The sequence below is a fragment of the Phalangium opilio genome, unplaced genomic scaffold (genome assembly GCF_054372755.1).
Source record: "Phalangium opilio isolate 3A_F unplaced genomic scaffold, DU_Popi_V2 ptg000002l_1, whole genome shotgun sequence".
Taxonomy (NCBI): Eukaryota; Metazoa; Arthropoda; class Arachnida; order Opiliones; family Phalangiidae; genus Phalangium; species Phalangium opilio.
Genome location: NW_028324144.1, coordinates 3393305 through 3418189, shown reverse-complemented (window position 1 = coordinate 3418189; position 24885 = coordinate 3393305). Strand labels below are relative to the sequence as shown.

General features: G+C 37.4%; 3 protein-coding genes across 6 annotated transcripts in view; 2 read left to right on the top strand and 1 right to left on the bottom strand.

Annotated features, from left to right (window-relative positions):
- LOC149718300 (ecotropic viral integration site 5 ortholog-like) overlaps positions 1-24885 on the top strand; it is a 117388-nt gene that overhangs the window by 9369 nt on the left and 83134 nt on the right. For all 4 annotated transcript variants that reach the window (XM_089840690.1, XM_089840684.1, XM_089840699.1 and 1 more), the window contains exon 2: positions 22124-22186. The gene's annotated coding sequence lies outside the window, so the exon portion shown is untranslated. The remainder of the gene's footprint in view (positions 1-22123; positions 22187-24885) is intronic.
- On the top strand, positions 1486-2526 carry LOC149718304 (uncharacterized). The gene is made up of 3 exons (XM_089867303.1): positions 1486-1912; positions 1968-2093; positions 2165-2526. Exons 2-3 carry the CDS (start codon positions 1994-1996, stop codon positions 2365-2367), a joined length of 303 nt encoding a protein of 100 aa, XP_089723429.1. The 5' UTR covers positions 1486-1912; positions 1968-1993; the 3' UTR covers positions 2368-2526.
- LOC149718303 (uncharacterized) lies at positions 12622-19787 on the bottom strand. Its single transcript, XM_089840656.1, has 6 exons — positions 19160-19787; positions 17509-18569; positions 16223-16876; positions 15439-15705; positions 13514-13716; positions 12622-12970 (listed from the first exon to the last, which is right to left on the bottom strand). The coding sequence occupies exons 1-6, from the start codon at positions 19644-19646 to the stop codon at positions 12676-12678; spliced, it is 2967 nt and encodes a 988-aa protein (XP_089696782.1). The 5' UTR covers positions 19647-19787; the 3' UTR covers positions 12622-12675.

Below are 24885 nucleotides of genomic sequence, written 5' to 3'. Positions count from 1 at the left end.
TTCATTCTTCCTTCCTTTCTTCCAACTCTATTTAGGGTAATATAGAAAATTTATCCCCTAGATTTTTCTTTGGATTTCGAAATGAGGTTGCCACTAGGGTCCTATCAACTCTCGTGCGTGGCAGGGCCTAGACCCTTGTACATAACCCTGAAATTGCTCCCCATAGTCTATGAAGGACCCGTCAGGGGTCAAAGGATAGTATTGTTTCTTGAACAGAAATCTGTCCTGATTTGTCTGGCTCTTTCCTCTCCTCGTCTTCAATATTTTCTTTTATTAAAGTCGTATAATATTTTGGTCAAATATTTCTTTTTATTTTATTCCTTTTCTTGACCCTGAGGTATTTGATATTAGTTAGGGTTGTAAATTAATTAAAGTACTTTAAATATTAGAATAGTCAGGGAATTTTAAAAGGCATGAAATTTCATATTTATTTGAAGTACTAATTTTTCTATAGTGGAACCAAGAAGTGATATCTAGTTTCTTAGGGAGTTGCTGAGTTGTAATTACAGATTATCCCTAACCCTTGGCTCTAGATAGTTTTTACTAAGCTGCAACTATAAAAAATTCCTCCACTTTTATTCTGTTTTTACTTTGGTCAAGAAGTGATATCTAGTTTATTGGGGAGAAGGTATAAGATGCCTAAGTATTCGCGCCCCATAGTCCCAGTCCCCCTTTCAAAATACAACGGGGGGCGTAAAAGGAGACCGGGATATTTCGCCTCTCCTCAGTCGGAAAATACGTAATTTTCGTCATTCTCGTCGCGCTGACGTGAGTTTTCAAGAACCAATGAGATGCATGCTGGTTGTAATTTAGAGGCGGCGGGGATTAACTCCGGACCTACTATACGTTTGGACTGGAGATAAAGCTGGAAATGTGGATGAATGAATTTATACCTCCTCCCTAGTAAACTAGATATCACTTCTTGGACACAGCAAAACCACCTTGGAAGAAAACTGTTAGGTTATCGATGAATGAAGGAACGATCGATCGATTTGTGTTTTATTTCTTGGGGATTTCCTTTTTGAAGCGGGACGTGATTTTTTTCTCCCTCAGATTCTTTTAGAAAGAAAGTGAAATTCTCCGGCGTTTCTTCCCATCGATAAAAATAAGTTATTAAAGAGGAAATGATTTTTATATCCGGCTAGGCTTAATACTGTCTTATTCATTTAAAATTAAATTAAGCCTTTTAAAACCATCAACCATAAAATAGTGTATATATTTTTATGCTATAATCAATGAAATCGGAGTTAGATTAAAGACGCCATTAGAATTATGACACGAGAATTTTTTAACAAGTGGGCAGGGCGTTACGCGATTGGTCGGAGGCCCATATTTCAAATTGTCCATAAAATCTGAACCTGATTTGAATTTTAAAATCATTCGGAGCTGGTATTTTCTGGATGTTTCACTATACAGAATGGTCATATAATTAGTAGAAGAATTGATAAAAAATCACTTGATTTTCCACTTCACCCTCCCTTTAACTATATTCTAGAAAAATCATCAGAGATGTATGTTTAAAGGGATAGAATCGATCTTTTGACTACTAATGAAAAGCTTCCATTTTTTGAAATCAGATAGAACCTAAAATTACGTTTTCAAAAATATATAGATATTGATAGTTTTAATAACTTAACTATTTTTAATTAATTTTTAAAAGTATTGTTTTTGGGACTGCTCCGATCAGTACCCCCTCATGCGTCGTTTGGCAAAAACACGGTTGAAACATCTACCCACCCCTCCATACGCTCCTCTTACTTGAAGAAATGGTAGCTTTACAACTAACAGTAGTTTTCATACTATTTCACTTGTGGATCACAAATAAACTTGACCTTAAAACTTTTATTTCGATTTACGTGTTTTGAGAGGCGTGAAAGAAGCTAAATAGTTTCATAGCAATTAAATCGTTTAAGTAAGAGGTTTAGCACATTTAATTTGAAAAATAAATCTTATAAGCTTGAATTTAGGGCCACTTAGAATAAAAAAATCGATCATGGAAACTAAGCCTTTGCCAAAATCTCGTAGAAAGTGCGTTGTTTTTGACTGTACCAATACAGATTCGGACAAATCTCTGTCATTTCATAGTCTACCAAGTAACGAAAAGTTAAGAGAACAATGGTTAATGAACATTAATAATCCAAATTACATTTACAAACTACTACAGAGTCAGGCCCGTCTGATATTTCGGATTCCGAGCTACCCGACGTCGACGATGACATTTTCTATTTGGCTCCTAGTTGTAGCAGACGACGGAAAAAAAAACCTACTATCAAGCTCCTAGCTACTATCCTCAACTTGAGTTCCCCTACATTCTCCTATTTCCAAACAACCAATGAATCAAGAGACATTAGCAACGTCACAGTGTGAAAAACAAGTTGGGAAGTAATTCGCGGCTAGTTTGAATTTCAAAATATCTAACGTACTTTTCTTAATTTTAAACGTTTTAATTCGATTTTTTTGTGCCACACATAATTTTAGGCACATTTTTTTACCTAAAACTGCCCTCATCTTGTACTAGTCGGAAAACGTTGATCCTATCCCTTTAAGGCTATACCAGGGATAGATTTAATTTTAGAAGTAGGAATGGAGAACGGGGTTAGTATTTACTTCAGTTATTCCGACTCATAGACCACTCAGTATAGAGCCCCTCCCTCCAACACGTAACGAAAAGTTTAGATTATCTTATTGGCTCACTTAAACTACGTTTTGATGACGTTGCTGACGGGGAGGGCGAAAAATGCGTAATTCCTTTTTACCTCTGTCGCTATGACCCACCCGCCTCTTCTTTCATACCCCCTACGTCCCGTGGAAGGGGGTCCGGGACTTTGACGCGCGCCCACGTTACTCTGTTCTCCATTCCTACTTCTAAAATTAAATCTATCCTTGCTGTACCCAAGGAAAATTATCCAAGACGTTTAAGGCCTCGTAGGTCTTACAATATGAAGCTTGGTTTCAATTTGAATATCATATCACTTAGATACGTTATCGTTATACAGTCTGAACAGGGCTTTAGTCTAAAATTACTTTAACTGTATACCATAGAAAAATTGTCCTATATAGTCGTTTAAGGCTATATAGGCCTATATTCTTTGTAGTGCCTCATCATAGGTCGTACGATATGATGGGCCGGGGGTTCAACTAGAATGTTATATTGCTTTGAGATGTTATCGTTACGGTTGGTATTAGTAAAGAGAACTGCTGCTGGCTAGTTTTGGTCTTCTTGGACTTGGACGGTTGATGGGGTTTGGGGGTGGGAAGCTTGCCTGTATAACCCCGTTATAACTCCCAATGACGAATGGACGTTTCTGGATGGTGGGGATCCTCACGAGACTCCCTCTCTGCTCTCTCTTGGAGTCTAGGAGCGTAGAGGATGCTATTGCGGAAGAGGAGAGAGAGAGAAGAGAGAGAATTCTCCTCTCCTTTTCAGGAAATAGATGGATCGATAGAAGGGCGTATACCGACGGTTCAAAACTCTTTTTCTCTCTCTTTCTTTCTTTCTGTTTGCTACATACAATTCTCGGCGTAATTCTGACCATCCCGAATTTGCCACGATTCTGTTTTCTGGAATAAGCTAAGGGTTCTTATAAGTCTGGTTTTTATAGATTGTGTGTGGGCAAGTGTTGCCAGTTATTTGTTAGGTGTGGAATTGAATTCAACAGTCTGGGAAATAGCACACTTACTCTGGTTCTAAACCAGTTTATTAATTGCTTGGACCAGTAAATGGGATTATGTTCTTTGGGAAAACGATTTTGAGTTGTAAATGTAACGTCTTACGACATTTTGACCTAAGGGGACACTGTTTTCAAGTTGAGATTGTACATAGTATTTTAGGGATGACCTCTTAAATTTAATTAAGAAACTGATTATTTCTTAATTCTTTTAGTACCGGTCCTCTTTATAACTATACAGAGTCCATGTTGGGACTCTGGAATATGTCCTCTTTTAGGCATCTTAACTTTGTTGCAGTTTAGTTTCTTGCTGGGGAATAAAGTTGGTATTTCATTGCAAATTGCGATAGATGGTCTCTTGGGAATTGGTCGAATGATGTAAGACGTACGCACTCCACTAAAGGCGGTTTGGTTTCTCTTTTATCGTGTATTTCTTTGTTTCTATTCCGTCTTTATCTTGCGACCAGTAAACACCCAACGAGAGTTTCTTCTTAGTGGCGCATTGTTCGAATCTAGTCTCGGAATCCGCCGATTTAGTATAAAGGCGTAAATGTTAAATTAGCTGGCTCGCTTCGTGGAACTTGTATACCCAATAACCTTAATTCCCAGGCTTTCCAAGGGATCGGCCATTTACGGAACATAGGAAAACACTTAAGTATATAACTAGGTAGTTGGGGCACGTGACACCTGCACAACCTAGTCTATATACAGGGTGTTTCTGATAAGTCTGCATTCATAAATTAAGTGGGATGTTCTTTGGGAAATCAATTTTGAGTCGAAAATGTAACCTCTTACTTTGGTCAAGAAGCGATATCTAGTTTACTAGGGAGAAGGTATAAGTATTCGCGCGCCATAGTCCCAATCCCCCTTTCAAAATACAAGGGGGGACGTAAAAGGAGGTCTCTCCTCAGTCGGAAAATACGTAATTTTCTTCAGTCGCGTCGCGCTGACGTGAGTTTCAGGAACCAATGAGATGCTGGTTGTAATTTAGAGGCGGTGGGGATTAACTCCGGACCTACTATACGTTTGGACTGGAGATAAAGAGCTGGAACTGTGGCGAATTTATACCTTCTCCCTAATAAACTAGATATCACTTCTTGCTTTAGTGCAGTTTATTCAGAGGTAGGTCAACCACTAGCATTTCTTTTTGTAGTCTGTGGCAACAATGGATTAACCACAAAAACCTTACTATACATTACACAGAAGCTAGGCCAAGGCTTAGCTAAAGGGTTTACCAACCAAAAGTCGATATTTATTTGGGCGAGATACGTAACGTTTGTAACGGAAGTTGGGGAAATATCATCGGATGTTGAGTAACGACTGGTTAGCCATGCGCATGCAGCTTAACGTTTTTCGAGCCTTTTTCCGGATGGTTCTCGAGGCTTCCTATAGGGACCAAGGCCCAAGGATGTACCTACTGTTTTAACTCTCTTTAATTTCTCCCCCCCCCCTTGAACGTCTAATTACGAAATTACTCTAGTGGCAACAGCTAGGGGATGAAACAGTCGATAATCCTCCGGCGAAAATTTTGACGAACCCAACCCACTCTCCCGTTGGGGTTACTTGGGTGTGACCGTTATTTAAAAGGGTTCAATATCCTGATTTTTCTTCTGAAGGTAGAGGCTTAAGGTGTAGATTAATTTAATATTTTTTTGGATGGTAATTAAGGCACTGCATGTACGAGATGGATTTAAATTTCGGTTCGGAAAGTTCACATTCTTAAGAAAATCGCGGACAGAAGAGTTACTAAAAGTTAGTGACTTATTACTCCATAAATATTTTGACTTACAAAAGATGTTTAAGTATAAGCAAGAAGTGATGTCTAGTTTACTAGGGTTCGCCACATTTCTAGCTTTATCTCCAGTCCAAACATAGGTCCGGAGTTAATCCCCGGCGCCTCTAAATTACAACCAGCATCTCATTGGTTCTTGAAAACGCACGTCAGCGTGCCTACGCGAATGACGAAAATTACAATCATATTTTCCGACTGAGGAGAGGCGAAATAGCCCGGCCTCCTTTTACGCCCCCCTTGTATTTTGAAAGGTGACTGGGACTATGGCGTCGAATACTTAGGCATCTTATACCTTCTCCCTAAGAAACTAGATATCACTTCTTGGTAGCACTATAGAAAAATTAGTACTTCAAGTAAATATGAAATTCCATGCCTTTTAAAATTCCCTGACTATTCTAATACACTACGTAAACGTCCATGTGTAACTATTTTTAATTAGTACAACTATTAATTTAGCGAAGCATGGAGGGAGGATTTTACAAGTAATTGTATACAATAGTAGTTGGGGAACCCTTCCATCCATCCATCGCTGTCGCCGTAATCCTTAACAATGTTGAGTAATTGACAGACGCGATGCGATGCTATATGCTCGTCTCTTTAACGCTTATGATTTATAACAGGATTGAATCCCTCGCTGTCGCTATACTACTCCAAACAAAACTATCAGCTCCTCTTTGGCGCGGATAAAGGCATAGAACCCCTTCCTTATTATGACTATATGAAAGAGTATCGTTAAACCGAACATAATTGAAAGTAAATTAATCGCAAAAGTTATCGTCAAACGTTTTTCGCCCAACATAATACAGGGTTGCCACGGGGCAGGGAAAAGTCAGGGAATTTTAAAAGTTTCAGCAAAGTCAGGGAATTTGACTTTAGTGGGTAAAATTTCTGGGGATAAGTCTTTATTGAAAGAGTAATGAAAGTTTCTCCTCGTCCTCTCTTAACACAGCAAACTCTAGCGCAATCCTTAAAAATGTCTAGAATTGTTTTTGTAAAGTAAATTCTCTCTAAAAACATTTCTTAGACTGTTATTTATAATTAAAAATGTTAATTAATCATTTTGGTGCAACAAATACATTGGAAAACTTAATGTAGAGACTGTATTTAGTTATAAGCACTTAAAACGTGCCGTAAACATTTACGCTTTCGGACTAAAAAGGTCAGGGAAAATCTCAGAAAAAGGTCAGTGAAAACCTGGAAAAGTCAGGGAATTTTGTTCTCAAAATTCCGTGGCAACCCTGTAAAACCATTTCGATGTAGCTATGAGGGAAAGACACGGGGTAAAACTTTGCCCCCCCCTACCCCAATTTCGCTTTTTGGCACCTGCGTTGTAGTCTTTTTCTATCATGAGAGTGCATGCGCAGAGACGGATGGGAATGTATCAACCCCCCTTGTATCTCCCTATACTAAGGGTTGCCTACCCCTTTTTTTACATCGTAAAGGTGTAAATATTATAAACTTTAGTACATCTCTGCCCTCCCTTGAAAACGCTTTCTTGCTAGAACTTCCCTTCCATGATCTATGTTAAAGGCTTATTATATCTTCGGTTTCAATGACTTCTGTTTGCAGTTTAGGAAGAGGGCCGGCTTATTCGGGAATGTACATGGAGTGTGCTCTGATAAATCTAGTATCTCTCGATTGTGACAGCGTTGTTTCCCTCGTGAAACATGATAGCGCGATATATAATATTTTCATGGGATTTTTGCTTTGCTTTCAAGTTGGAGCGCCGGAAGTTTTTCAGAAAAATATGTATGCTATGTCACGTCTCTAACCGATCGATAAACAATAAAGAAGCAAGTATTTTGCAACCTTAGGACCTCTCCCCAACACACATACACACATTTCTAAAGTTGGCAAAAATAAAGAAAATCCAACCTTCTTACCTAAAGGTTTCATGTTTTTGATCCTTAGACAGGTTGATCAGTGGTCATAAAAATCCTTCAGTTTTAAACGTATAGATTTAATTTTAGAAGTAAGAATGGAGAACGGTTAGTATTCACTTCAGTCCGGCTCATAGAGCCCCTCCCTCCAACACGTAACGAAAAGTTTAAATTATCTTATTGGCTCACTTAAACTACGTTTTGATGACTTTGCTGACGGGGACGGTGAAAAATACGTAATTCCTTTTTACCTCTGTCGCTATGACCCCGCCTCTTCTTTCATACCCTTCCGTCCCGTGGAAGGGGTCCAGGACTTTGACGCTCGCCCAGATTACTCTGTTCTCCATTCCTACTTCTAAAATTAAATCTATCCCTGGTTTAAAGAGTATCAACCTCATACTTTGTCTCTAGTGGCTATCCGCGTGTCCAGTTGAGTTAAATTCTTTTTTCCTCAAGTTCCTTTTCCTTGACCTATCCAGGTTTCTTTCCCCTGACCCCTGACCCATTACAAGCCTGTAAAATAAATAATTTTAAACCCATGTGTTGAATTAAACCTCGAAGCTTCAAGTGATGCTAATCTGATTATCTGAACAAAAATTACGTATCTAGAACACGAATAACAATTTATACTAAAAACCAAAAAAGCAATTAGAAAGATTAAGACGTACAAGCCATTATCAGATGAGATAAAATTATAGGCGTGAAATTTGAATTGCAAATAAGTGAATGCCAAGCGTTGCGGGAATTAAGATGTCTTTCGGCATGCGCTAAAACGTTAAACGGAACCCGCTGCTTTAAAGATTAATTAGTCTGTTAAATACCAAGGAAGAATTAAGCTATATACAGCCAGAAATTTCGGAGCCCTGAGTCTCACGAATGGAAAGTCGGTTTTCCAAGAGAATAAACTAAATCTTTATCGGTCTTATAGATGGAGAGAGAGAGAAAGGGATGTAGTATAGAAAAAGTTAATAAGATATGTTCCCCCATAAGTCTGTCACTGGTAACTTAGAAACTAGAGCTTGTAATTTTGAAGTGAATGAGTTAGGTCATAGATTCGAGGTAAAGCGAAGACGCCTGGTGAGGCGCTGCTGTCAAAGGCTTAGTAATACCAGAAGTAAGATGAGACCAGAAGTACTGAGCTAACCAAATTGTTCACTTGGCGAAAGTGAATATTCTTGATAAGGCACCAACGGTTGGCCCTCTGGTAGCGGTTTCTAAATTTTCCCTCCAAAACGTGAGACGCTCGCGGCGGTATCCGGCCGAACTAGATTCAAGCACCCGCGTTCGTGTTCCGCGGCTTTAGGTTGAGGTTAAGGGGGTAGGAAATGTTTTGGGAACTCGACCAATTTTTTTCTCAGTAGTGTAGGCGCGTGGGAAGCGGCATAAAATCCTCAAATTTGTTCACTAGTGCCATTATCTACTACTAGAGCTCTTTACTTCTAGTCTCATCTTACTTCTGGTAATACAGACTAATTAGGACTAGATGGAAGTCCTGCAAAATTAACCCGAGTGTAGTACTTCAATTCTAGAACTAGCTCGAGCTGTAAGTCTCTCAGTAGCATTACGAACTTGTATAGGAAGTGTCATACTTATGGATGGAACATATAACTTATAAACTTAAATCCGAGAAATAAACTTGTTGGACTTGCACTTTCCAACTCCTTCTCTTATACATGATCCGATAACCTTTAAATCCCTGGCGCCGGAAACTAACTGCCTTATCAACAACCGGGAGTCAAACTCGGCTGTCTTCTAAGTAATCTTACTTACGACTCGTTAGGCTTAAATGCGAGGTATCACTGACAACTCTGTCGATTTAAGCGCAAGAAACTCCCACTTGCAGACTTCAGACAAGAGTCCAGACTCCAGAATTTCTATGACTTATATAGAAATTTAATCCGATTTTTATTGAAATATACAGGCTCAGACAAACTATATCACCGACTTCCTCCCTCTTGAATAAAACCCCAACAACATACAAACTGTTTTCGAGCCCCGTTCAAACCGAGTCAGGAAAAAACGTGCTTCTTTGAATCGATTCAGTATACAATCCGAATATTTACTATATCATAAGTTGCTAAGATATGTTCCATAAGTTTGTCACTGGTTACAAACTGGAGCTTTCATGAAGTGAATGAGGTAGGTCATAGATTCGAGGTAAAGCGACATACGCCTGGTGAGGCGCTGTCTGTCATAGGTTTAGTAATGCAGGCTAAATATAGGATTAGATGGAAGTCCTGCAAAATTAACCACCGAGTGTAGGACTTCAATTCTCGCTTCCGGCGTTCTCAAACTAGCTCGAGTTGTAAGTCTAGAACTACGAAGTGTAGGTAGTGTCATAGTAAGGAACATATCTTATAAACTTATGCTATTATGCAGGGTGCTCCCAATAAAGGGTGGTATTGGACAGAAAATTAAAAATAGACCAAAAAGAGCAGGAAATTTGATCATTTTAGTGTTGATTTAAGAGTTAAAATTTGTTCATTAACAATTTAACATTCTTAACAAATATACTCTTATCATAGAAAACCAACTTTTATTGACCTTAAAAGGTCAGTGAAAATCTCGGGAAATAATTACGGAAAACCTGGAAACATGAACTATATAATTAGTATTCCAGTCTGTGAATTTGGTCAAAATATTTTTGGTAAAACTGCATTTATTATTGCACCAAAAATATATCCATCTTCTAGATACTTATTCGGATCTTGGATGGACCCACCTCGTCTTTATTTGATGCAATTTGTGTCGTGTTCAATGCGGAAAAAGCGCCTTTTCCCCTTAGAGCTCTGTTGCCTTGACAACACGTGTAAAATTGCGCTCTTTGGCAATTTTGCTCTTGCAAATTTCGTTTATTTCTCCACGGACTTTATCGAAATATATATTGAAACTTTTCTTCAAATGTAGTCCTAACTTCTTCCTTCTCGTTCAAACCAACCCAACACAGCCAAGTCTTGGGAGTTAAATCGAGTAGAAAACGTGTTTCAAGGTATAGTAAATAGAATAGCTAAAATGATGATGTCAGATAAGAAAATTTGAATATTTTAAAACGTTGGGTTTTCCCCCGTTTTCCCTCCGGTTGGGAATTGAATCGATTTTACTGTTGGGTGGAAATTTTTGCTGGGTCTTCGACGACAACTGGGTGCAAGATATTTTTGGATGACGACGACTGGGTGAACTTTAGACAATTTTGATAGGGCCACAATTTCTAGAGTTAAAAATTGGGTGTCCGACAATTGGGAAAATTTTAAATTGGGTAATAATGAAACCGAAAGATTATAAATAGAAATTTTATTCTTTAAAAAGTACAAATTTGTTGAAAAACCTTAAAAGTTTAAAAGACAAAACCTGACCCAACTTAACCAAATCTAACCTAACCTAACTAAACCAAACCTGACCAGTCCTCACTGAACATAAAATTTTGACCATCCATATTTTATGGTTTTCAAGAAGTGATTTATAATAAATAAGAATTCAAGAGTTTTTTAGTGTTTTAGTTAGGTCCAAAATTTATTAATAAATTAATGCGAATTCTTTAGTTTTTCAGTGGCTTATTTTGCTTCAAAATGCTTAAAAAATATACATGCTAAAATTTTATAGTTTTTGAGTGGCTTGGCTAACCCCAAACTTTATAATAAATAAGCAGAAACTGTATAGATTTTTAGCGACTTGGTATGCCTCAAGCTGACGGTGCTGACCACGTGAATTCTAAAAGAGCAAAATATAATCCGCCCCTTTTCATATAGATAAGGTATTTCACCACTTTACTCAATATGAATGAATCGCTCAGAATTAGTAAATTTTTATATTTAAAGTAAACCATGACCTGAAAATGTAAATACCTAGCTATTTAAAAATTCCCAGTTCCCAGTTTTTCCTGTTTAATTTTTAATTTTTCATTGATTAAAAATTCTTAAAATATGGCACCTGATTTTAAACAATAGTTCTGACTATTTTCCATGAATAATTGAATAATTAAATCCGAAATAATTTAATCCTCAAGTGATTAAAAAAAATTAAAATATTAAACTAAATTCCTTTGATTCCCTTCTAAAAACATTCATAAAAAAAAAGTATAATTTGGATGCAAAATGAGGTCACCATCGTTACTAATCGGCCATAGGGTTTTTTTTAATAATAAAAGGAAAGCGTGCCATTTCTCGATGGTTTAAAATTTGTTTTAAAAAAGCTAAGCTTAGTGTATGTGGGGGTGTTTCTGGCCCTGAAACGTTAAAGGAAAATGTTCCTTTTAAAAGAATATTATAAAAGTAATTTTCTACTTCCTTGGCGACGTCCGAAGATTCTTTTTACCTTTTATGAAAAACTTCACCGTCTTTGTTTATCTGGGTCTTGAAGAAAATTGGAACGTAGCGTCGTTCGTTCGTCTCTTTTTAAATCTTCCATATTCTTCTTTTCTACTAAGCCTTTTTAAATACCTCATTTTTCTTCTTCGCCTTCTTCTGTTGTTTAATGTTTGAAAAACTTCTGTTTTCTTTGAGCATAGAATGATCCATTAATTAAGAGAGGCAAACACCGCAGGGAAGGGGGTGGGGAGCCGCCGTCACAGGCGAATTTCCCCAGCGCGCGCCAAGAAGCACCGCGAGAGGCAATGCTAGTTGGTTGGAAAGCCTCCCACGTGTAGGGATTACTCGGGTTGGGGGGGGGGGGCTCCGTTTTGGCGGGAGGGAAATAGACTCCGATGAGATGACAGCGGCCGGGCTCTCGCGCGTTGGTTTTCGCTGCAGGTATTTAATGGAACGGTCTATGCTATTTTTATTATTTTGATGCGTCTACACTCTTCTTAATCTACGTTAAGATCTTTTCACTATTTAAAGCCATTGATGTCAAAAAACAGGTGGTTTCCTTTTAAACATACAGAGTGTTTATGATAAGTCTGCATGAATAAATGAAGGGGATTTTCTTTTGGGTGATTTTGAGTTGAAATTGTAATATCTATGATATTTTGCCGTCCGTGCCACTGTTTTAGAGTTACGATTTCAGTGTTTTAGGGATGACCCCTTAATTAAATTAGAATTTAAATCATTGTCTTTTTCTTAATAAAATATAAGAGATCGTCCGTAAAATATTATGTATAATCTTAACTTGAAAACAGTGTCCCTTGTGGCTAATGGCGATAGAGGTTACATTTTCGACTCAAAATTGATTTCCAAGAGAACATAGTCTCCCTTAATTTATGCCTGCACACTTATTTTGGAAATTGATATGCTATATCAATTTCCAAAATAGGTCAAAAATAAGATTGAAAACTCAAAAACCAATATTTATTTTCAAAAGTAGGCATTTATTCGTAGAAGCACTATATTTATTAATTCGATTACAAGTTGGGAAGATATTCACTGACTGTCAAAATGTTTATCGGGTCTTCCAACTCCATTAGGAGTGAAGCTTCGTTGACTAAATCAAGGTTTCTCCTGCGAGGTCGATTGGCCAGGACTTCGCTTAGGGCCTCCCCGAGCAAATGTCGATCCTGACAGGCTAAACGATTCCTTATGACCTCTTCGCTCGCCTCTTGCTCTCTCTTTAGCACTTCAATCAATGGATTGACTCCATCAACGCTTTCCATCAGGGCGTTCCATTTCCAATGGAAATCCTTGAACGAATCCGTTAACCTGCGCCGCGTAGTTTTCATTTGATAATATAATAACTGATCATTGAATATTATTAAATTTAAAATCCCGAATCCACTATATTATATCGAGTTTATTCATGGATTTTGTAATTGTAAGTCTTAGATTAAGAAAAAGTTTGTTTTGCTAATTGCATAGAACGAAGGGGATTACGTCTTTTTTTTTTTTTTTCTTTCTTTCTTCTTTTTTGGAAATTTTGACCTTGATATACCCTGAATCAAATTCAGATCTTAAGTTAAGATTTTCCATAGTATTTTAGGGATGGCCCCTTAAATTTAAGAAACTGAACATTCAATGATTGCTAATTTAATTTAATTAAAGGGGTCATTCCTAAAACACTCCAATCATAACTCGAAAACAGTGACCCTTAGGGCAAAATGTCAAAGAACATTTTCGACTCAAAATCGTTCACATAACATTGCCAGACTTACCAGAAACACCCTGTATAGTTTTTTTAAATTGACAAAGCTCAAACTTAATCCTAGTAGAGTACTAGAAGTTAATTAAAATTTAAAAATAACTTACAAAGCTTGGAATGGATTTTGAGAAAAGGTATTATTTTGTAGCAGTTGTTCTTGCGACCATAAAGTTGGCGGGAATGTTGGGGTGGAGTAGAAATTCATAGAGCCATCAACTTTAAGTACTGGTCCCAGGACAAACGTTTCTTGGAACCAATTGACTAATGGTTCCTCATCGGCGCTAGTTTTGTCTTTTAATTCCTTCCATACCTGTTAAAGAAACAAATTGTATGGCCTGAGCTGACCAGTCTTCCAATATGGTATCCAAAACCGAGGTAAGACTAAGAGGTACCTCGGAGGGTGTGACGTCACGAGAAATTTCGTGGTGGTATGGACGTCACGTCCCCTTAGCCCCTCCCCTTTCAGTACCACTCTATAGAGACCTTTCAGTTGACTGAGTAGTACGTCACACCCTGCTAAACCTTACCAAGGTTCTGGCAGCCATATTGGTGGGTACCAGCTTTCCTTTTGCATTCAACCCACCAGTATGGCCGTGAAAATTATCTTAGCTACGAATCTTAGCTCCTCCCCCAATAGAAAGCCCCCTATACATAGTTTACACGCAGGGAGGATTCATACCATTTACACAAGGAGACCAGGCAACTTAGAGTGTAAAGTAGCAGACAATTTTACACTCTAAGTCGCTTGGTCTCCTTGTGTTAATGGTAGGAGTCTTCAATGCCTGCAAACTATGTATAGCTAGCTGAGTTCTAACTGTGCTTTCCTTTTGTTATTCTTTTCGTGCAAAATTAAACTAGCCCCTGGCCTTGTCCCATTCTCTTTTGAACTCTTGATTGACAGGGACAGTTTGAGCGAGGATGACCCTCTTTCTTTAGGCGACAAATAAATCTAGCACTTCATCCATTCGTTCCTGATCTGGGCAAACTCGTGAGTGGCTAGGCCTAGTTGAACGTTAGTTCGTTCGGAATGGTAACTTTACTTGGCATTGTGGGGGTCCTTCTAATCGATACAACGTGTCTGTCCAACTGACACTCTAACCTCTCTCTCGTTCCCCCATCACCTTTTTTTACGCCCATCTATTCAATCTCTTTGTGGACTCGCGAGACCCCACCAGTAATCTATTACTACTGGCAAATTGAAGAAGTGAAGTCTCTCCTCTTGGGTTTTCATAAGGATATGTCATCATAAGTTTGGAAGTAGATAAATAAGTCACTGGGGCTTTTGATTTTTGGATGTTTGAGTTGGAAATATCAGGAATTTGTTTAGTTAGAAGAAGTGGGAATGAATAGAAGTTAATCTTTGGTCCAATGCACGCTTTTCAAAAGAGGAGACGTTTGTAAGGGGCTTCAAAGTTACCAGTCCTGCACCAAATTTGGATGGTCCGTGGTATTTGAAACCGTATCTTAATTTAAGTGTGCTCATGCCTGTTCCCCTTCATAAGAAATCAAGGGGTTCAAACACCACATTGTATTCCCCCCCCCCCTGATTTTGAAAAAGGACTATATTAAGGCTTGTCTACCCCAAAATGGTCGCCTACAGACTAATTAGAGAGCTTTCAGTTGGCTGAGTAGTACGTCACACAAAAGAAGTTCTGGGTTCCATATTGGTAGTGGGTTTAAGCCTTAATAATGCATTCAACCAACCATGTATGACCGTGTAAATTACCTAATTACTAATCCTAGCTCCTCCTTCAACCGAAACCTCTCTATAGATCACGTGGGCTATAAGACGCGCTAAATAATACCTATTATTCATTCCTGCTTCGTATAAATGAATAAATTCCTGGGATATACTAAATAGGCCTTGTTTTTGTGATTTAAGACTAAAGTTGGTTTATCTTTAATAAAAGTATCATCGTAATCAGAGGGTAGTGTCAAAGGTTAGAAGACCTTTCTACCTCCTTTCAATAGTGTCAGGTCACTCACTCAGACTTGGTATAATTGTTGTCTCGTGGGTTTTAATCTAACTCACCTCTTTAATTTTGTCCGGAGTTAAGAAGGCCATGGCGACTAATTTCTTGGCGGTTTTCTTTAGGGATTCCGCGTTGAGGTAGTTTATGTTCATTAGGATAAATGAGACTCTTTCCGAGACCATTTTAGTCAAGTGATAATGTCCCGCTATTATTTGCGTTTCGTGGAATATCTCTTTACTGGCTTTAATGACGTTTTCTTCCAGAGATGTTATGATACGGATGGGATTAAGGCTTACTTTGGCACCGCTAGCTAATACTTTAAGGTCCTGAAATTAAGAGGGAATACAGGGTTCAAACAAGTTAATTTTAGTCTGTTTAGAATAATCCCCCAAAACGTTTTAGAAATTCAACAAAATTTCGAAATTGCCTGAAAGATTTTTCTATTTTTAGTATTTTTCTAAATTTTGACGCAAAAACTAACTGGCCCTCTCATTGGCTAAAGTTTCAGCCAATCAAAGAAAGAAACGCGAAAATTAAGAGTTAACTCGTGGACTGTAATTTTGCCAAGGCCTAAACGAAATAGGGCATCTTTTTTTCAAACCTTTCCCCGCGTTTTGCATCAGTTCTTTGATTGGCTGAAACTTTGCCCAATCAGAGCGCCGGTTGGATTTTTGAGGGAAAATTACGGAATAAAAGTGTTTTAATCTTTTAGGCTTAATGTCAACATCTTTGAAAGTTCGTTTAAAAGCAACGCGAATTAATGTTTTGGTGAGTTTATTCTATTTCCCATATTTTGAACACCCTTCGGCCCCCTTTTAGAGACAAGGCTTAGCAATAACTTACGATAAATAGCGACCTGAAGGCTTCTTGACTTCCACTTGTCATTAGGGCATAAACCAAGGGTAAAGGGTCGCCATATCGTACCCTAGCCCTAATAGTAAACAAGTGCGTAAATAGCTCGGGCATTTTAGACGACCTAACTGTATCCATCAACCAAGTTGAAGCGATGGACAAGTAGTCGACGTTCTTAATCGTCACGAAGAGTAGGATCTTGGTTCCATCATCAGCGTTAACGATGTCTTGTAGGAACTTATCACCCGAAAGTGTTAAACAGTTCTCCATAATAATAATCTCTTCTTTGGGTGTGTCCTCCATTGTGGGTTCCTCTCCTCCATCCATGGAAAAATCTGAATCGTTTAAGTCATTATCATCCAAGAAATTGCTGGGCAAGACGTCACCGTCTTCTAGTTTATCTTCTTCCAACGAAATCATTCCATCTAGTTCTTGGGTTTTCTCTCTTTTTTTCCGCATCATTTCTAAGAATTCGTTACGTTGTTTCAAAGCTTCGAGGTAAGTTTCAGCCGGTGCGTGATTGTGACACGGGTTCATGTTGACAATCTTGTAATTGTCGTTGTCTCGCGACAATGTCGCTAACGTGGCTCTGCAAGGACGGTTGCGACATCTCCAGTCTAATCTTACTTCACCTTGCTCGTTGGCCTGTTAAAGGGAGAGATAGTTGAACGCTTTAGGTTATTGGTTAACTGTTAACTGTTAAATGAATCGTGAACAGTTCGAACAAGTTCATTTTTGTCAGAGGCAAATATAAATAGTTGGAAGTGACGCGGTAAGGGACACGTCATCTCTAAGCCAACAAAAACCATATTTACTGGACCCTCCCACTGACTCTCCATGAGTACAAGCATATGTTCATAAGATATGTTCCATGAGTTTGTCACTGGTTACTTAGAACTTGTCATGAAGTGAGGGAGGTAGGTCATAGATTCAGGGTAAAGATACGCCTGGTGAGGGGTAGTCAAAGGCTTAGTAATGCAGACTAAATAGGAAGATGGACTGCAAAATTAACCACCGAGTGTAGTTCTCGCTTCCGTCGTTCTCGAACTAGTTATCTCGAGCTGTAAGCCCCTAGCATTGCGAAGTATAGGGCCATACTTATGGAACATGTCTTATAATACGCGAGTACGCTGCCAAAACTGATTTACATTAAAGTAGATCGTTGATTGATCGACCAATGAAATGATAGAGAGATTTCGGGGTCGTAAACAAATTCCTAGCGTTTGCTTTTTTGTTTCAACCCTTCGCGCTCCCTTTGAAGACTCACAAGGACTTACCGTGGGATTCTGTAGCCAAGATTGGTGGTAAAGATATCCATCAGCGAAAATAACTGGTTTCTCTTTCTCGGTGGTTACGACTTCGCATAGAATATTGGCGTACGCTAAGGGATCGTCCATTTTATCAGGAAACGGCTCTCTCTTATAAGATGTCTTTGGGGGTATGTGTTCACCCGGAGGAATGTACCTTCCGTAACGCTGTCCACCGACCTTGACGTGTCTCCTCAGTTTCTTCCACCGATCCTCCAAGAAACGCACCATGATATCGAAGCTTCGAAAAGGTGGATGACAATGCAGTGTTAAGTTTTTGTTTTTGGAGACAGTCAGAAATCGAGTATCTTGGATCGTTTGCCAACTAAAGTCTTTGGGGGCTTCGGGTTTTAATTTAATAACGGCGCATCCGCAACATTCGGACTGATGACAACACCAGTAGGTGACCATTTGACGCACACGGTTTAAGCTGTAAACGAAACCCTGGATGTAGAGAAGTCTTTTGCATCTTGTCGTTTTGAAGAAACGAAATTCTTCCGGTTCAAGCGAGATCTCTTGACCTAAGCCCACTGTATTTGCTTCGGCGTCGTAGTCCAGGTTGTAATATTCCTCGTAGTACGTTGAGGCCCAACCTATCCTGTGATTGGGTACTCCTTCTAAAGCGGAAGTGACCTCGCCGGAAGCGGATGCTTCCAGGGTACTTTGGCGGTCACTTTGACTACCACCAGCACCCCCACTCTGATTAAGGTTGGATCTTTTCCATTGCGTAGATTTGCGTACCATTTCCTTATGGTTGTATTTTCTCTTGCCCGAAGACCTATTAGGAGGCGGTTGACCTTCCCGGATGAACCTCCCTAATTTCTGACCTCTGACCACGACACGACGTTTTATTTTGTCCCAACGGTCATCGTAAAGTTGGACCATTTTCTCGAAACTCAGGTACGGAGGATGAATGTGAAAATGATGGTTCGTGTTGTTCGTTACCATCAAATTTTCGGTCGAGTTCACGTCTTTCCATTGCAAGTTTTTGCAGTTTTCTTTAAATTTAATTACAGTACAACCTCTACAGGCTGAAAATAGAACCCCATAATGCATTTGTTACATTTTCATCATGTTTCGTAACAAAAATCGGTAATAATGTGCAATAAAGGGGACATAGAAATAGCCTCCCCCTTTCTTAATTTTAACCGCGCTTAACGGTTGCCTAATAGACTAATGGCACCCTATGTTATTTCCCCATAGAGCTTAATACAGTTAAAGCCAGAGGGCTGCCATTACCCTATAGACCTTTTAGACGTAAAAAAGGGGTAGGCAACCCTCAGTATCGGGGCATACAAACGGGGCCGGTTTCTTAAAGGACATGTGTCCACTGACCCCCCCCCCCCTCCCTTCTGACTGGAAAAGTTATAGGACATTGACCACTGAAGTCAGCAAAAATAGTGTTGCATCTTCATAGTCAAGCTATCATAATTTCAGGGAAAAAAACCCATAGCTTTTAAAAATATTATGGGACATTTTAAAAATTTTATTGGACAATGTCCAGTGTCCTGTGCTTATTTCCGGCCCTGCATACAAAGCGCCGAAAAGCGAGATGGAAGGCGCAGTTTTATTCCCGAGTCTTTCCCTCTTAGTCGCCTATTAGGATGACGTGATACTGTACCTTTAATTTGGCATCTCCAGTAGGAAACATCCTTTTTTACTCTGCATAGAATGTATACGAAACCTCTGAGATATAAATTTCTCTTGGATTTTGTAGTAGCAAAAAATCTAAAATTTTCTGGCGTAATTTCCACGTCGTCTTTATGACCCTTTTTATGGAACTCCATATCGTGGTACTCCTTGGAGCAAGTTATAGACATTCGCTCCAAATAATAGGACGAATCTCTCTTACCCAATACCTTAGGTCTAGTACTTCTGTCGGGATTATGGCGGGTAGACATCCCGGGTTTTAGTTCGTCGCTAACCGCGTCGGCTGTTGAGATGATTGCCGTCGACGTTTCTCCCTGTTCCCCTTCGTACTTATCGAGTTCTAAAGTCTCTTCTTCGTTTTCCGTCGCCATTTCTTCGATTTCTCCCTCATTTATAACTTCAAACGTTTCCGAAAAATCGGAATTAATATCGTTATCAATGCCTTGTGGCTCTGCCATTTTCAAATGAATAAAAACTAAGTAATTATTGCTTATGGGTATTATATTTAATCGCTGAAAGTCGCAACGTTTTAGGACTTATTCCGTATCGACGCTATGCAATGGCGCGCGCGAATCGTGGCGGCGCGCTTTCCCCGGCTTTTCTCTCTCTTTCTTCCTTTAGCCTCGTTTTCGATCCTTCGACCTTCTGCGCATGAGTATGACGGTTCCACCCGTAGAGGCATAGCCGAGCGAAAAGACGCGGTATTTTTAATTTTCGTAAAAAATAACAGACGAACCACGTGGTTGTACGACAAAATTCGTAAAGAAATATTTAATTTTAAAGGATAGTCGCAGTGTGGAGTAATTGTTTTTTGTGGTTAAATAATAAATGAAATAATTTAGGCTTAGTGAAATTGTGAAACGTGGAATAATTTAGGGTTAGTGAAATTGTGAAAGTGAAATCATTTAGGATTAGTGAAATAGTGAAATAGTGAAAATTAAAATAATTTAGGCTTAGCGAAATTGTGAAAAATTAAATAATTTATTCTTATTATTATGAGATCATTTTAAGTTTAGTGAAGTGATAAAAAATTAAATGATTTATAAATCAATAAAGGTAGTCTTAGCGAAATAATAATAATAAATTAATCAAGTTAGGCTTAGCGAAATGGTAGTAAATAAAATAATTTAGGCTTAGCGCAATGGTCAGACAGTTTTTGTTTGTTTTTGGGCGGCGTTTTCTCGATAATGTGATATCGATTCTTTCGATTTGCGGCTAAAGGAGGGAGGGGGGGGGGTGTTAGGGTGAAACACCTAGAACAATTTGTCTTTAGTTCTTTACTGCCATGTCGTAAATCCCAGGAAGAAACCTTTCCCCAAAAAAGGAAATTCTAAGACGCGCTCTAGCATTACATAGTTTGTTGCCTTTCGGCGTAATCTTTGACCTTAGCGGTAACATTTTACCTTATTCCATGGTAAAGTAATGAATCAGTAAACGCATTTTCCCACTATTTCTTGTAAAGGTATCATGGCTTCATCTTTCTTACTTTCTTTGGTTTTTTCTTTGGCCGAATATTTAATGATATACGGCAAAGGAAAGAATTACCAAGGGACTTTAATCGAATTATTATTGAAATTTTAGGTCAAAAACCTCATTTTTTTGAACGTGTACCGTAATGTAGGTCTACTAGACCATTTCGATCTTAAAAATAGACATTTGTCGCCCACGAAGTACTTGTAATTTAGATTTAGGCTTAGGGTTCGTTTTTGATTTAGGCTTAGGGTGGTTGGGTTTTTTGATTTAGGCTTAGGGTGGTTGGGTTTTTTGATTTAGGCTTAGGGTGGTTGGGTTTTTTGATTTAGGCTTAGGGTGGTTGGGTTTTTTGATTTAGGCTTAGGGTGGTTGGGTTTTTTGATTTAGGCTTAGGGTGGTTGGGTTTTTTGATTTAGGCTTAGGGTGGTTGGGTTTTTTGATTTAGGCTTAGGGTGGTTGGGTTTTTTGATTTAGGCTTAGGGTGGTTGGGTTTTTTGATTTAGGCTTAGGGTGGTTGGGTTTTTTGATTTAAACTAATTCTAGTTTTAATTTACATGAACTTGAACCTCATCAATTTCTCTACCGTCATAGAGCATTCCGCAAGTAATTAATTGGAAACCCCCTCTAATTCGTAAAATAATTAAATAAATAATTTATTGACTAATTAATTAGAATCAGTTATGATTTATTTTAAAGTAATTGATAAACGTTAGTTTTCTCTACCGTCATAGAGCATTCCGCAAGTAATTAATTGGAAACTCCCTCTAATTCGTAAAATAATTTAATAAATAATTAATTGACTAATTAATTAGAATCAGTTATGATTTATTTTAAACTAATTGATAAACGTTAGTTTTCTCTACCGTCATAGACCATTCCGCAAGTAATTAATTGGAAACTCCCTCTAATTCGTAAAATAATTAAATAAATAATTAATTAGAATCAGTTATAATTTATTTTAAACTAATTGATAAACGTTAGTCACATATTGATAATGTCACATATTTTGACACTAACAAGGCCGTTAATAATCACTGTTTTTAACACCACCCCTTTTATTATTATACTATATTATTATATTATAATAAATATTTTGAGTGTACTTAGATTAATTAAACGATAACGATATATATTTTGCGACATTAACAAATATTTTGTCTCTTTAACTGATAAACAAATCTTTGTAAAGGTTATTTTTTTTCAAAAGATAAGATAAAGGCGTTACGAAATTATCAATAAGTAGGGAGACTTTTTCATTGTTTTAGATATTACACCATTACAGAATGAAACGTATCAATTTCCTTATCTTAATACACTGAATTAGGATATAATCGATTAAGCGCTGCTGCTATGTAATCGAACGAACGATAATGATAAGAGAAATCTGATGTAGGGTAAATGTAAACGGTATTGTTCCATAAAAATCTAAAATACGTTTTTTTTTTCTTTTCTGTTTTCTCAGAATTTCTTTATTGCTATGGGATTAAAAACGCACCAAGAATCATCACACGCCTCTGCTATTAAAGTGAGTACTTTTATTTTATTATTTTTTTAAACGTTAGGGGGCAATATTTAATATTTTTAAAAGTTTTATTGGGGTAAAATATTTTATATTTTTAAAAGTTTTATTGGGGTAAAATATTTTATATTTTTAAAAGTTTTATTGGGGTAAAATATTTTATATTTTTAAAAGTTTTATTGGGGTAAAATATTTTATATTTTTAAAAGTTTTATTGGGGTAAAATATTTCATATTTTTAAAAGTTTTATTGGGGTAAAATATTTTATATTTTTTAAAGTTTTATTGGGGTAAAATATTTTATATTTTTTAAAGTTTTATTGGGGTAAAATATTTTATATTTTTGAAATTTATATTAGTGCACAAGTTTTAACTTTATTAAAATTTATATCAGGTTACAATTTTTAATTTTATTAAAATTTATATTGGGGTACAATTTTTAATTTTATTAAAATTTATATTGGGGTACAATTTTTAATTTTATTAAAATTTATATTGGGGTACAATTTTTATTATTTTTCAATTGTTGGCTTACTTGAGAAAATGTGATCTTAGGTTTTTGACATTTTTTTCACGAGATTTCTCTTAATAATACACGTGATCTTAGGTTTTTGACATTTTTTCACGAGATTTCTCTTAATAATACACGTGATCTTAGGTTTTTGACATTTTTTCACGAGATTTCTCTTAATAATACACGTGATCTTAGGTTTTTGACATTTTTTCACGAGATTTCTCTTAATAATACACGTGATCTTAGGTTTTTGACATTTTTTCACGAGATTTCTCTTAATAATACACGTGATCTTAGGTTTTTGACATTTTTTTCACGAGATTTTTCTTAATAATACACGTGATCTTAGGTTTTTGACATTCTTTTCACGAGATTTCTCTTAAAAATACACGTGATCTTAGGTTTTTGACATTCTTTTCACGAGATTTCTCTTAAAAATACACGTGATCTTGTGTTTTTGACATTTTTTTCACAAGATTTCTCTTAAAAAAATGCTTGTGAACTCAGGTTTTGACATATTTCCACGAGATGTCTCTCGAATTTCGATACTAATACCTTTTCACGAGGTTTTTCTCAAAAATCCACGTGATTCTGATTTTGACACCTTCATACTAACAAATGTGCAAAACCATAAAACAACGCACGGAAAATCATCCTATCCAACCCAAAAGTACATTGTTATTGAGTCATAATTTTCTGGTCCATGGTCACTAGGTTTCTAGTGGTACAGGTAAAGGTGGTAAGAAACGCCAATGATGGGGGGTTGTAAGGTGTTTTTAATGTTTTCAATTTGATTCAGAATCAAATTACCGTGAAAATGGTTTTTTTAAAAAAATTAAAAACCGCACCCGACTTAACCTTAATATTTAAATTTCTTATAAAAAAAATCCGGTTTTATTTTTTTTATTATTGTTAAAAGAAATAAAAAAAAATATACAGGGTGTTACTTGTAAGTCTGCATTCATAAATTAATGGGAAACCACGAGAACCATCCCACTGTATGTACTTAGGTCCTATAATTACCCTTTTATAGAACACCCTGTATTTGGAACAGTCCTTATGTATCTAGGGTTAGCGAAGCTTGTCTTTTATGTGTGTGGTTTTTGGTTTCTCGCTTCAATCTTTGAGGGGGATGTGGTTAGGTTAGGCTTAGTTCGTAGTCCGTATCGTTTAACTGGGTCAATCGTGATAGTTGCATAGTTGGCCGTAGATCTTACCTTTATTCAGTAGAGAACAAATGATAGTATTGTTCGTCGCAAGATGACCTCTTGTTTTGAGGATTTCAAAGTGTTGATGATGTCCGTAAAGAATTTAGTAAATAAATAATGATAGTATAATGGGGGCTAGATTACCGTATTTAAAGGGCAAGTAAATTATGGAGAACAGAGTAATCTGGGCGCGCGTCAAGGTCCCGGACCCCCTTCCACCAGACGGATGGGTGGGTATGAAAGAAGAGGCGGACGGGTCATAGCGTCAGAGGTAAAATGGAATTGCGTATTTTTCGCCGTCCCCATCAGCAACGTCATCAAATCGTAGTTTAAGTGAGCCAATAAGATTATTTGAACTTTTCGTTACGTCTTGGAGGGAGGGGCTCTATACTGGGCTATGATTATGAGTACGACTGAAGTAAATACTAATTAACCCTTCTCCATCGGTTAATTAAATAACTGAAAACTTCACTCATATATATTTGTCAGTTTTTATTCATGCGAGGCTGAATTCTAATGTCAATTTAGTTCATAATTGAGCGCTATTTTTTTATCATAATGATAGCGTAGGTACATTTTTACCACTTAGTAGCTTGGTTTGATTTAAAATGATGTAACTCGTGTTTAAAGCGGAAATTGTTTTTGATTTTATCGCCAAATTCAATTTTGTGTCGTGACGTATAATTAATAATTTATCAGCTGTTAAGCAAAGTTATTGAAGATTATTTCAGTGATGACGACGGGTACTGTTGCTGTCAGCAGCAAGAAGAGCAAGTAGAAAGGAACGCTGACGCTACTCAGGTCCAAATCACTCGTGCTTTTCGACGGTTTCTTCCACTTGACTTGTTCCATTATGTAATACTTTTCAAAATGCAGATACTTGAAAACTTGAGTTTCAAAAATCGGTACCAGACTGTCATAAAAGTATTCGTCAAGCGCTTTAATCAATTTACTCTAAAAAATTAGTACCGACCTTAGTTGGAG

Bases quoted from the DNA above. Each gene is read 5' to 3' on its own strand.
- LOC149718303 (XM_089840656.1), bottom strand. From the start codon at position 19,646: ATGGCAGAGCCACAAGGCATTGATAACGATATTAATTCCGATTTTTCG. The intron at 16,877-17,508 runs GTAAGTCCTTGT...TCCCTTTAACAG, and splicing joins CTTGGCTACAGAATCCCACG to GCCAACGAGCAAGGTGAAGT. The intron at 12,971-13,513 runs GTAAGTTATTTT...TACGCGGCGCAG, and splicing joins CAAAATCCATTCCAAGCTTT to GTTAACGGATTCGTTCAAGG.
- LOC149718304 (XM_089867303.1), top strand. From the start codon at position 1,994: ATGGAAACTAAGCCTTTGCCAAAATCTCGTAGAAAGTGCGTTGTTTTT. The intron at 2,094-2,164 runs GTAACGAAAAGT...AAACTACTACAG, and splicing joins GTCATTTCATAGTCTACCAA to AGTCAGGCCCGTCTGATATT.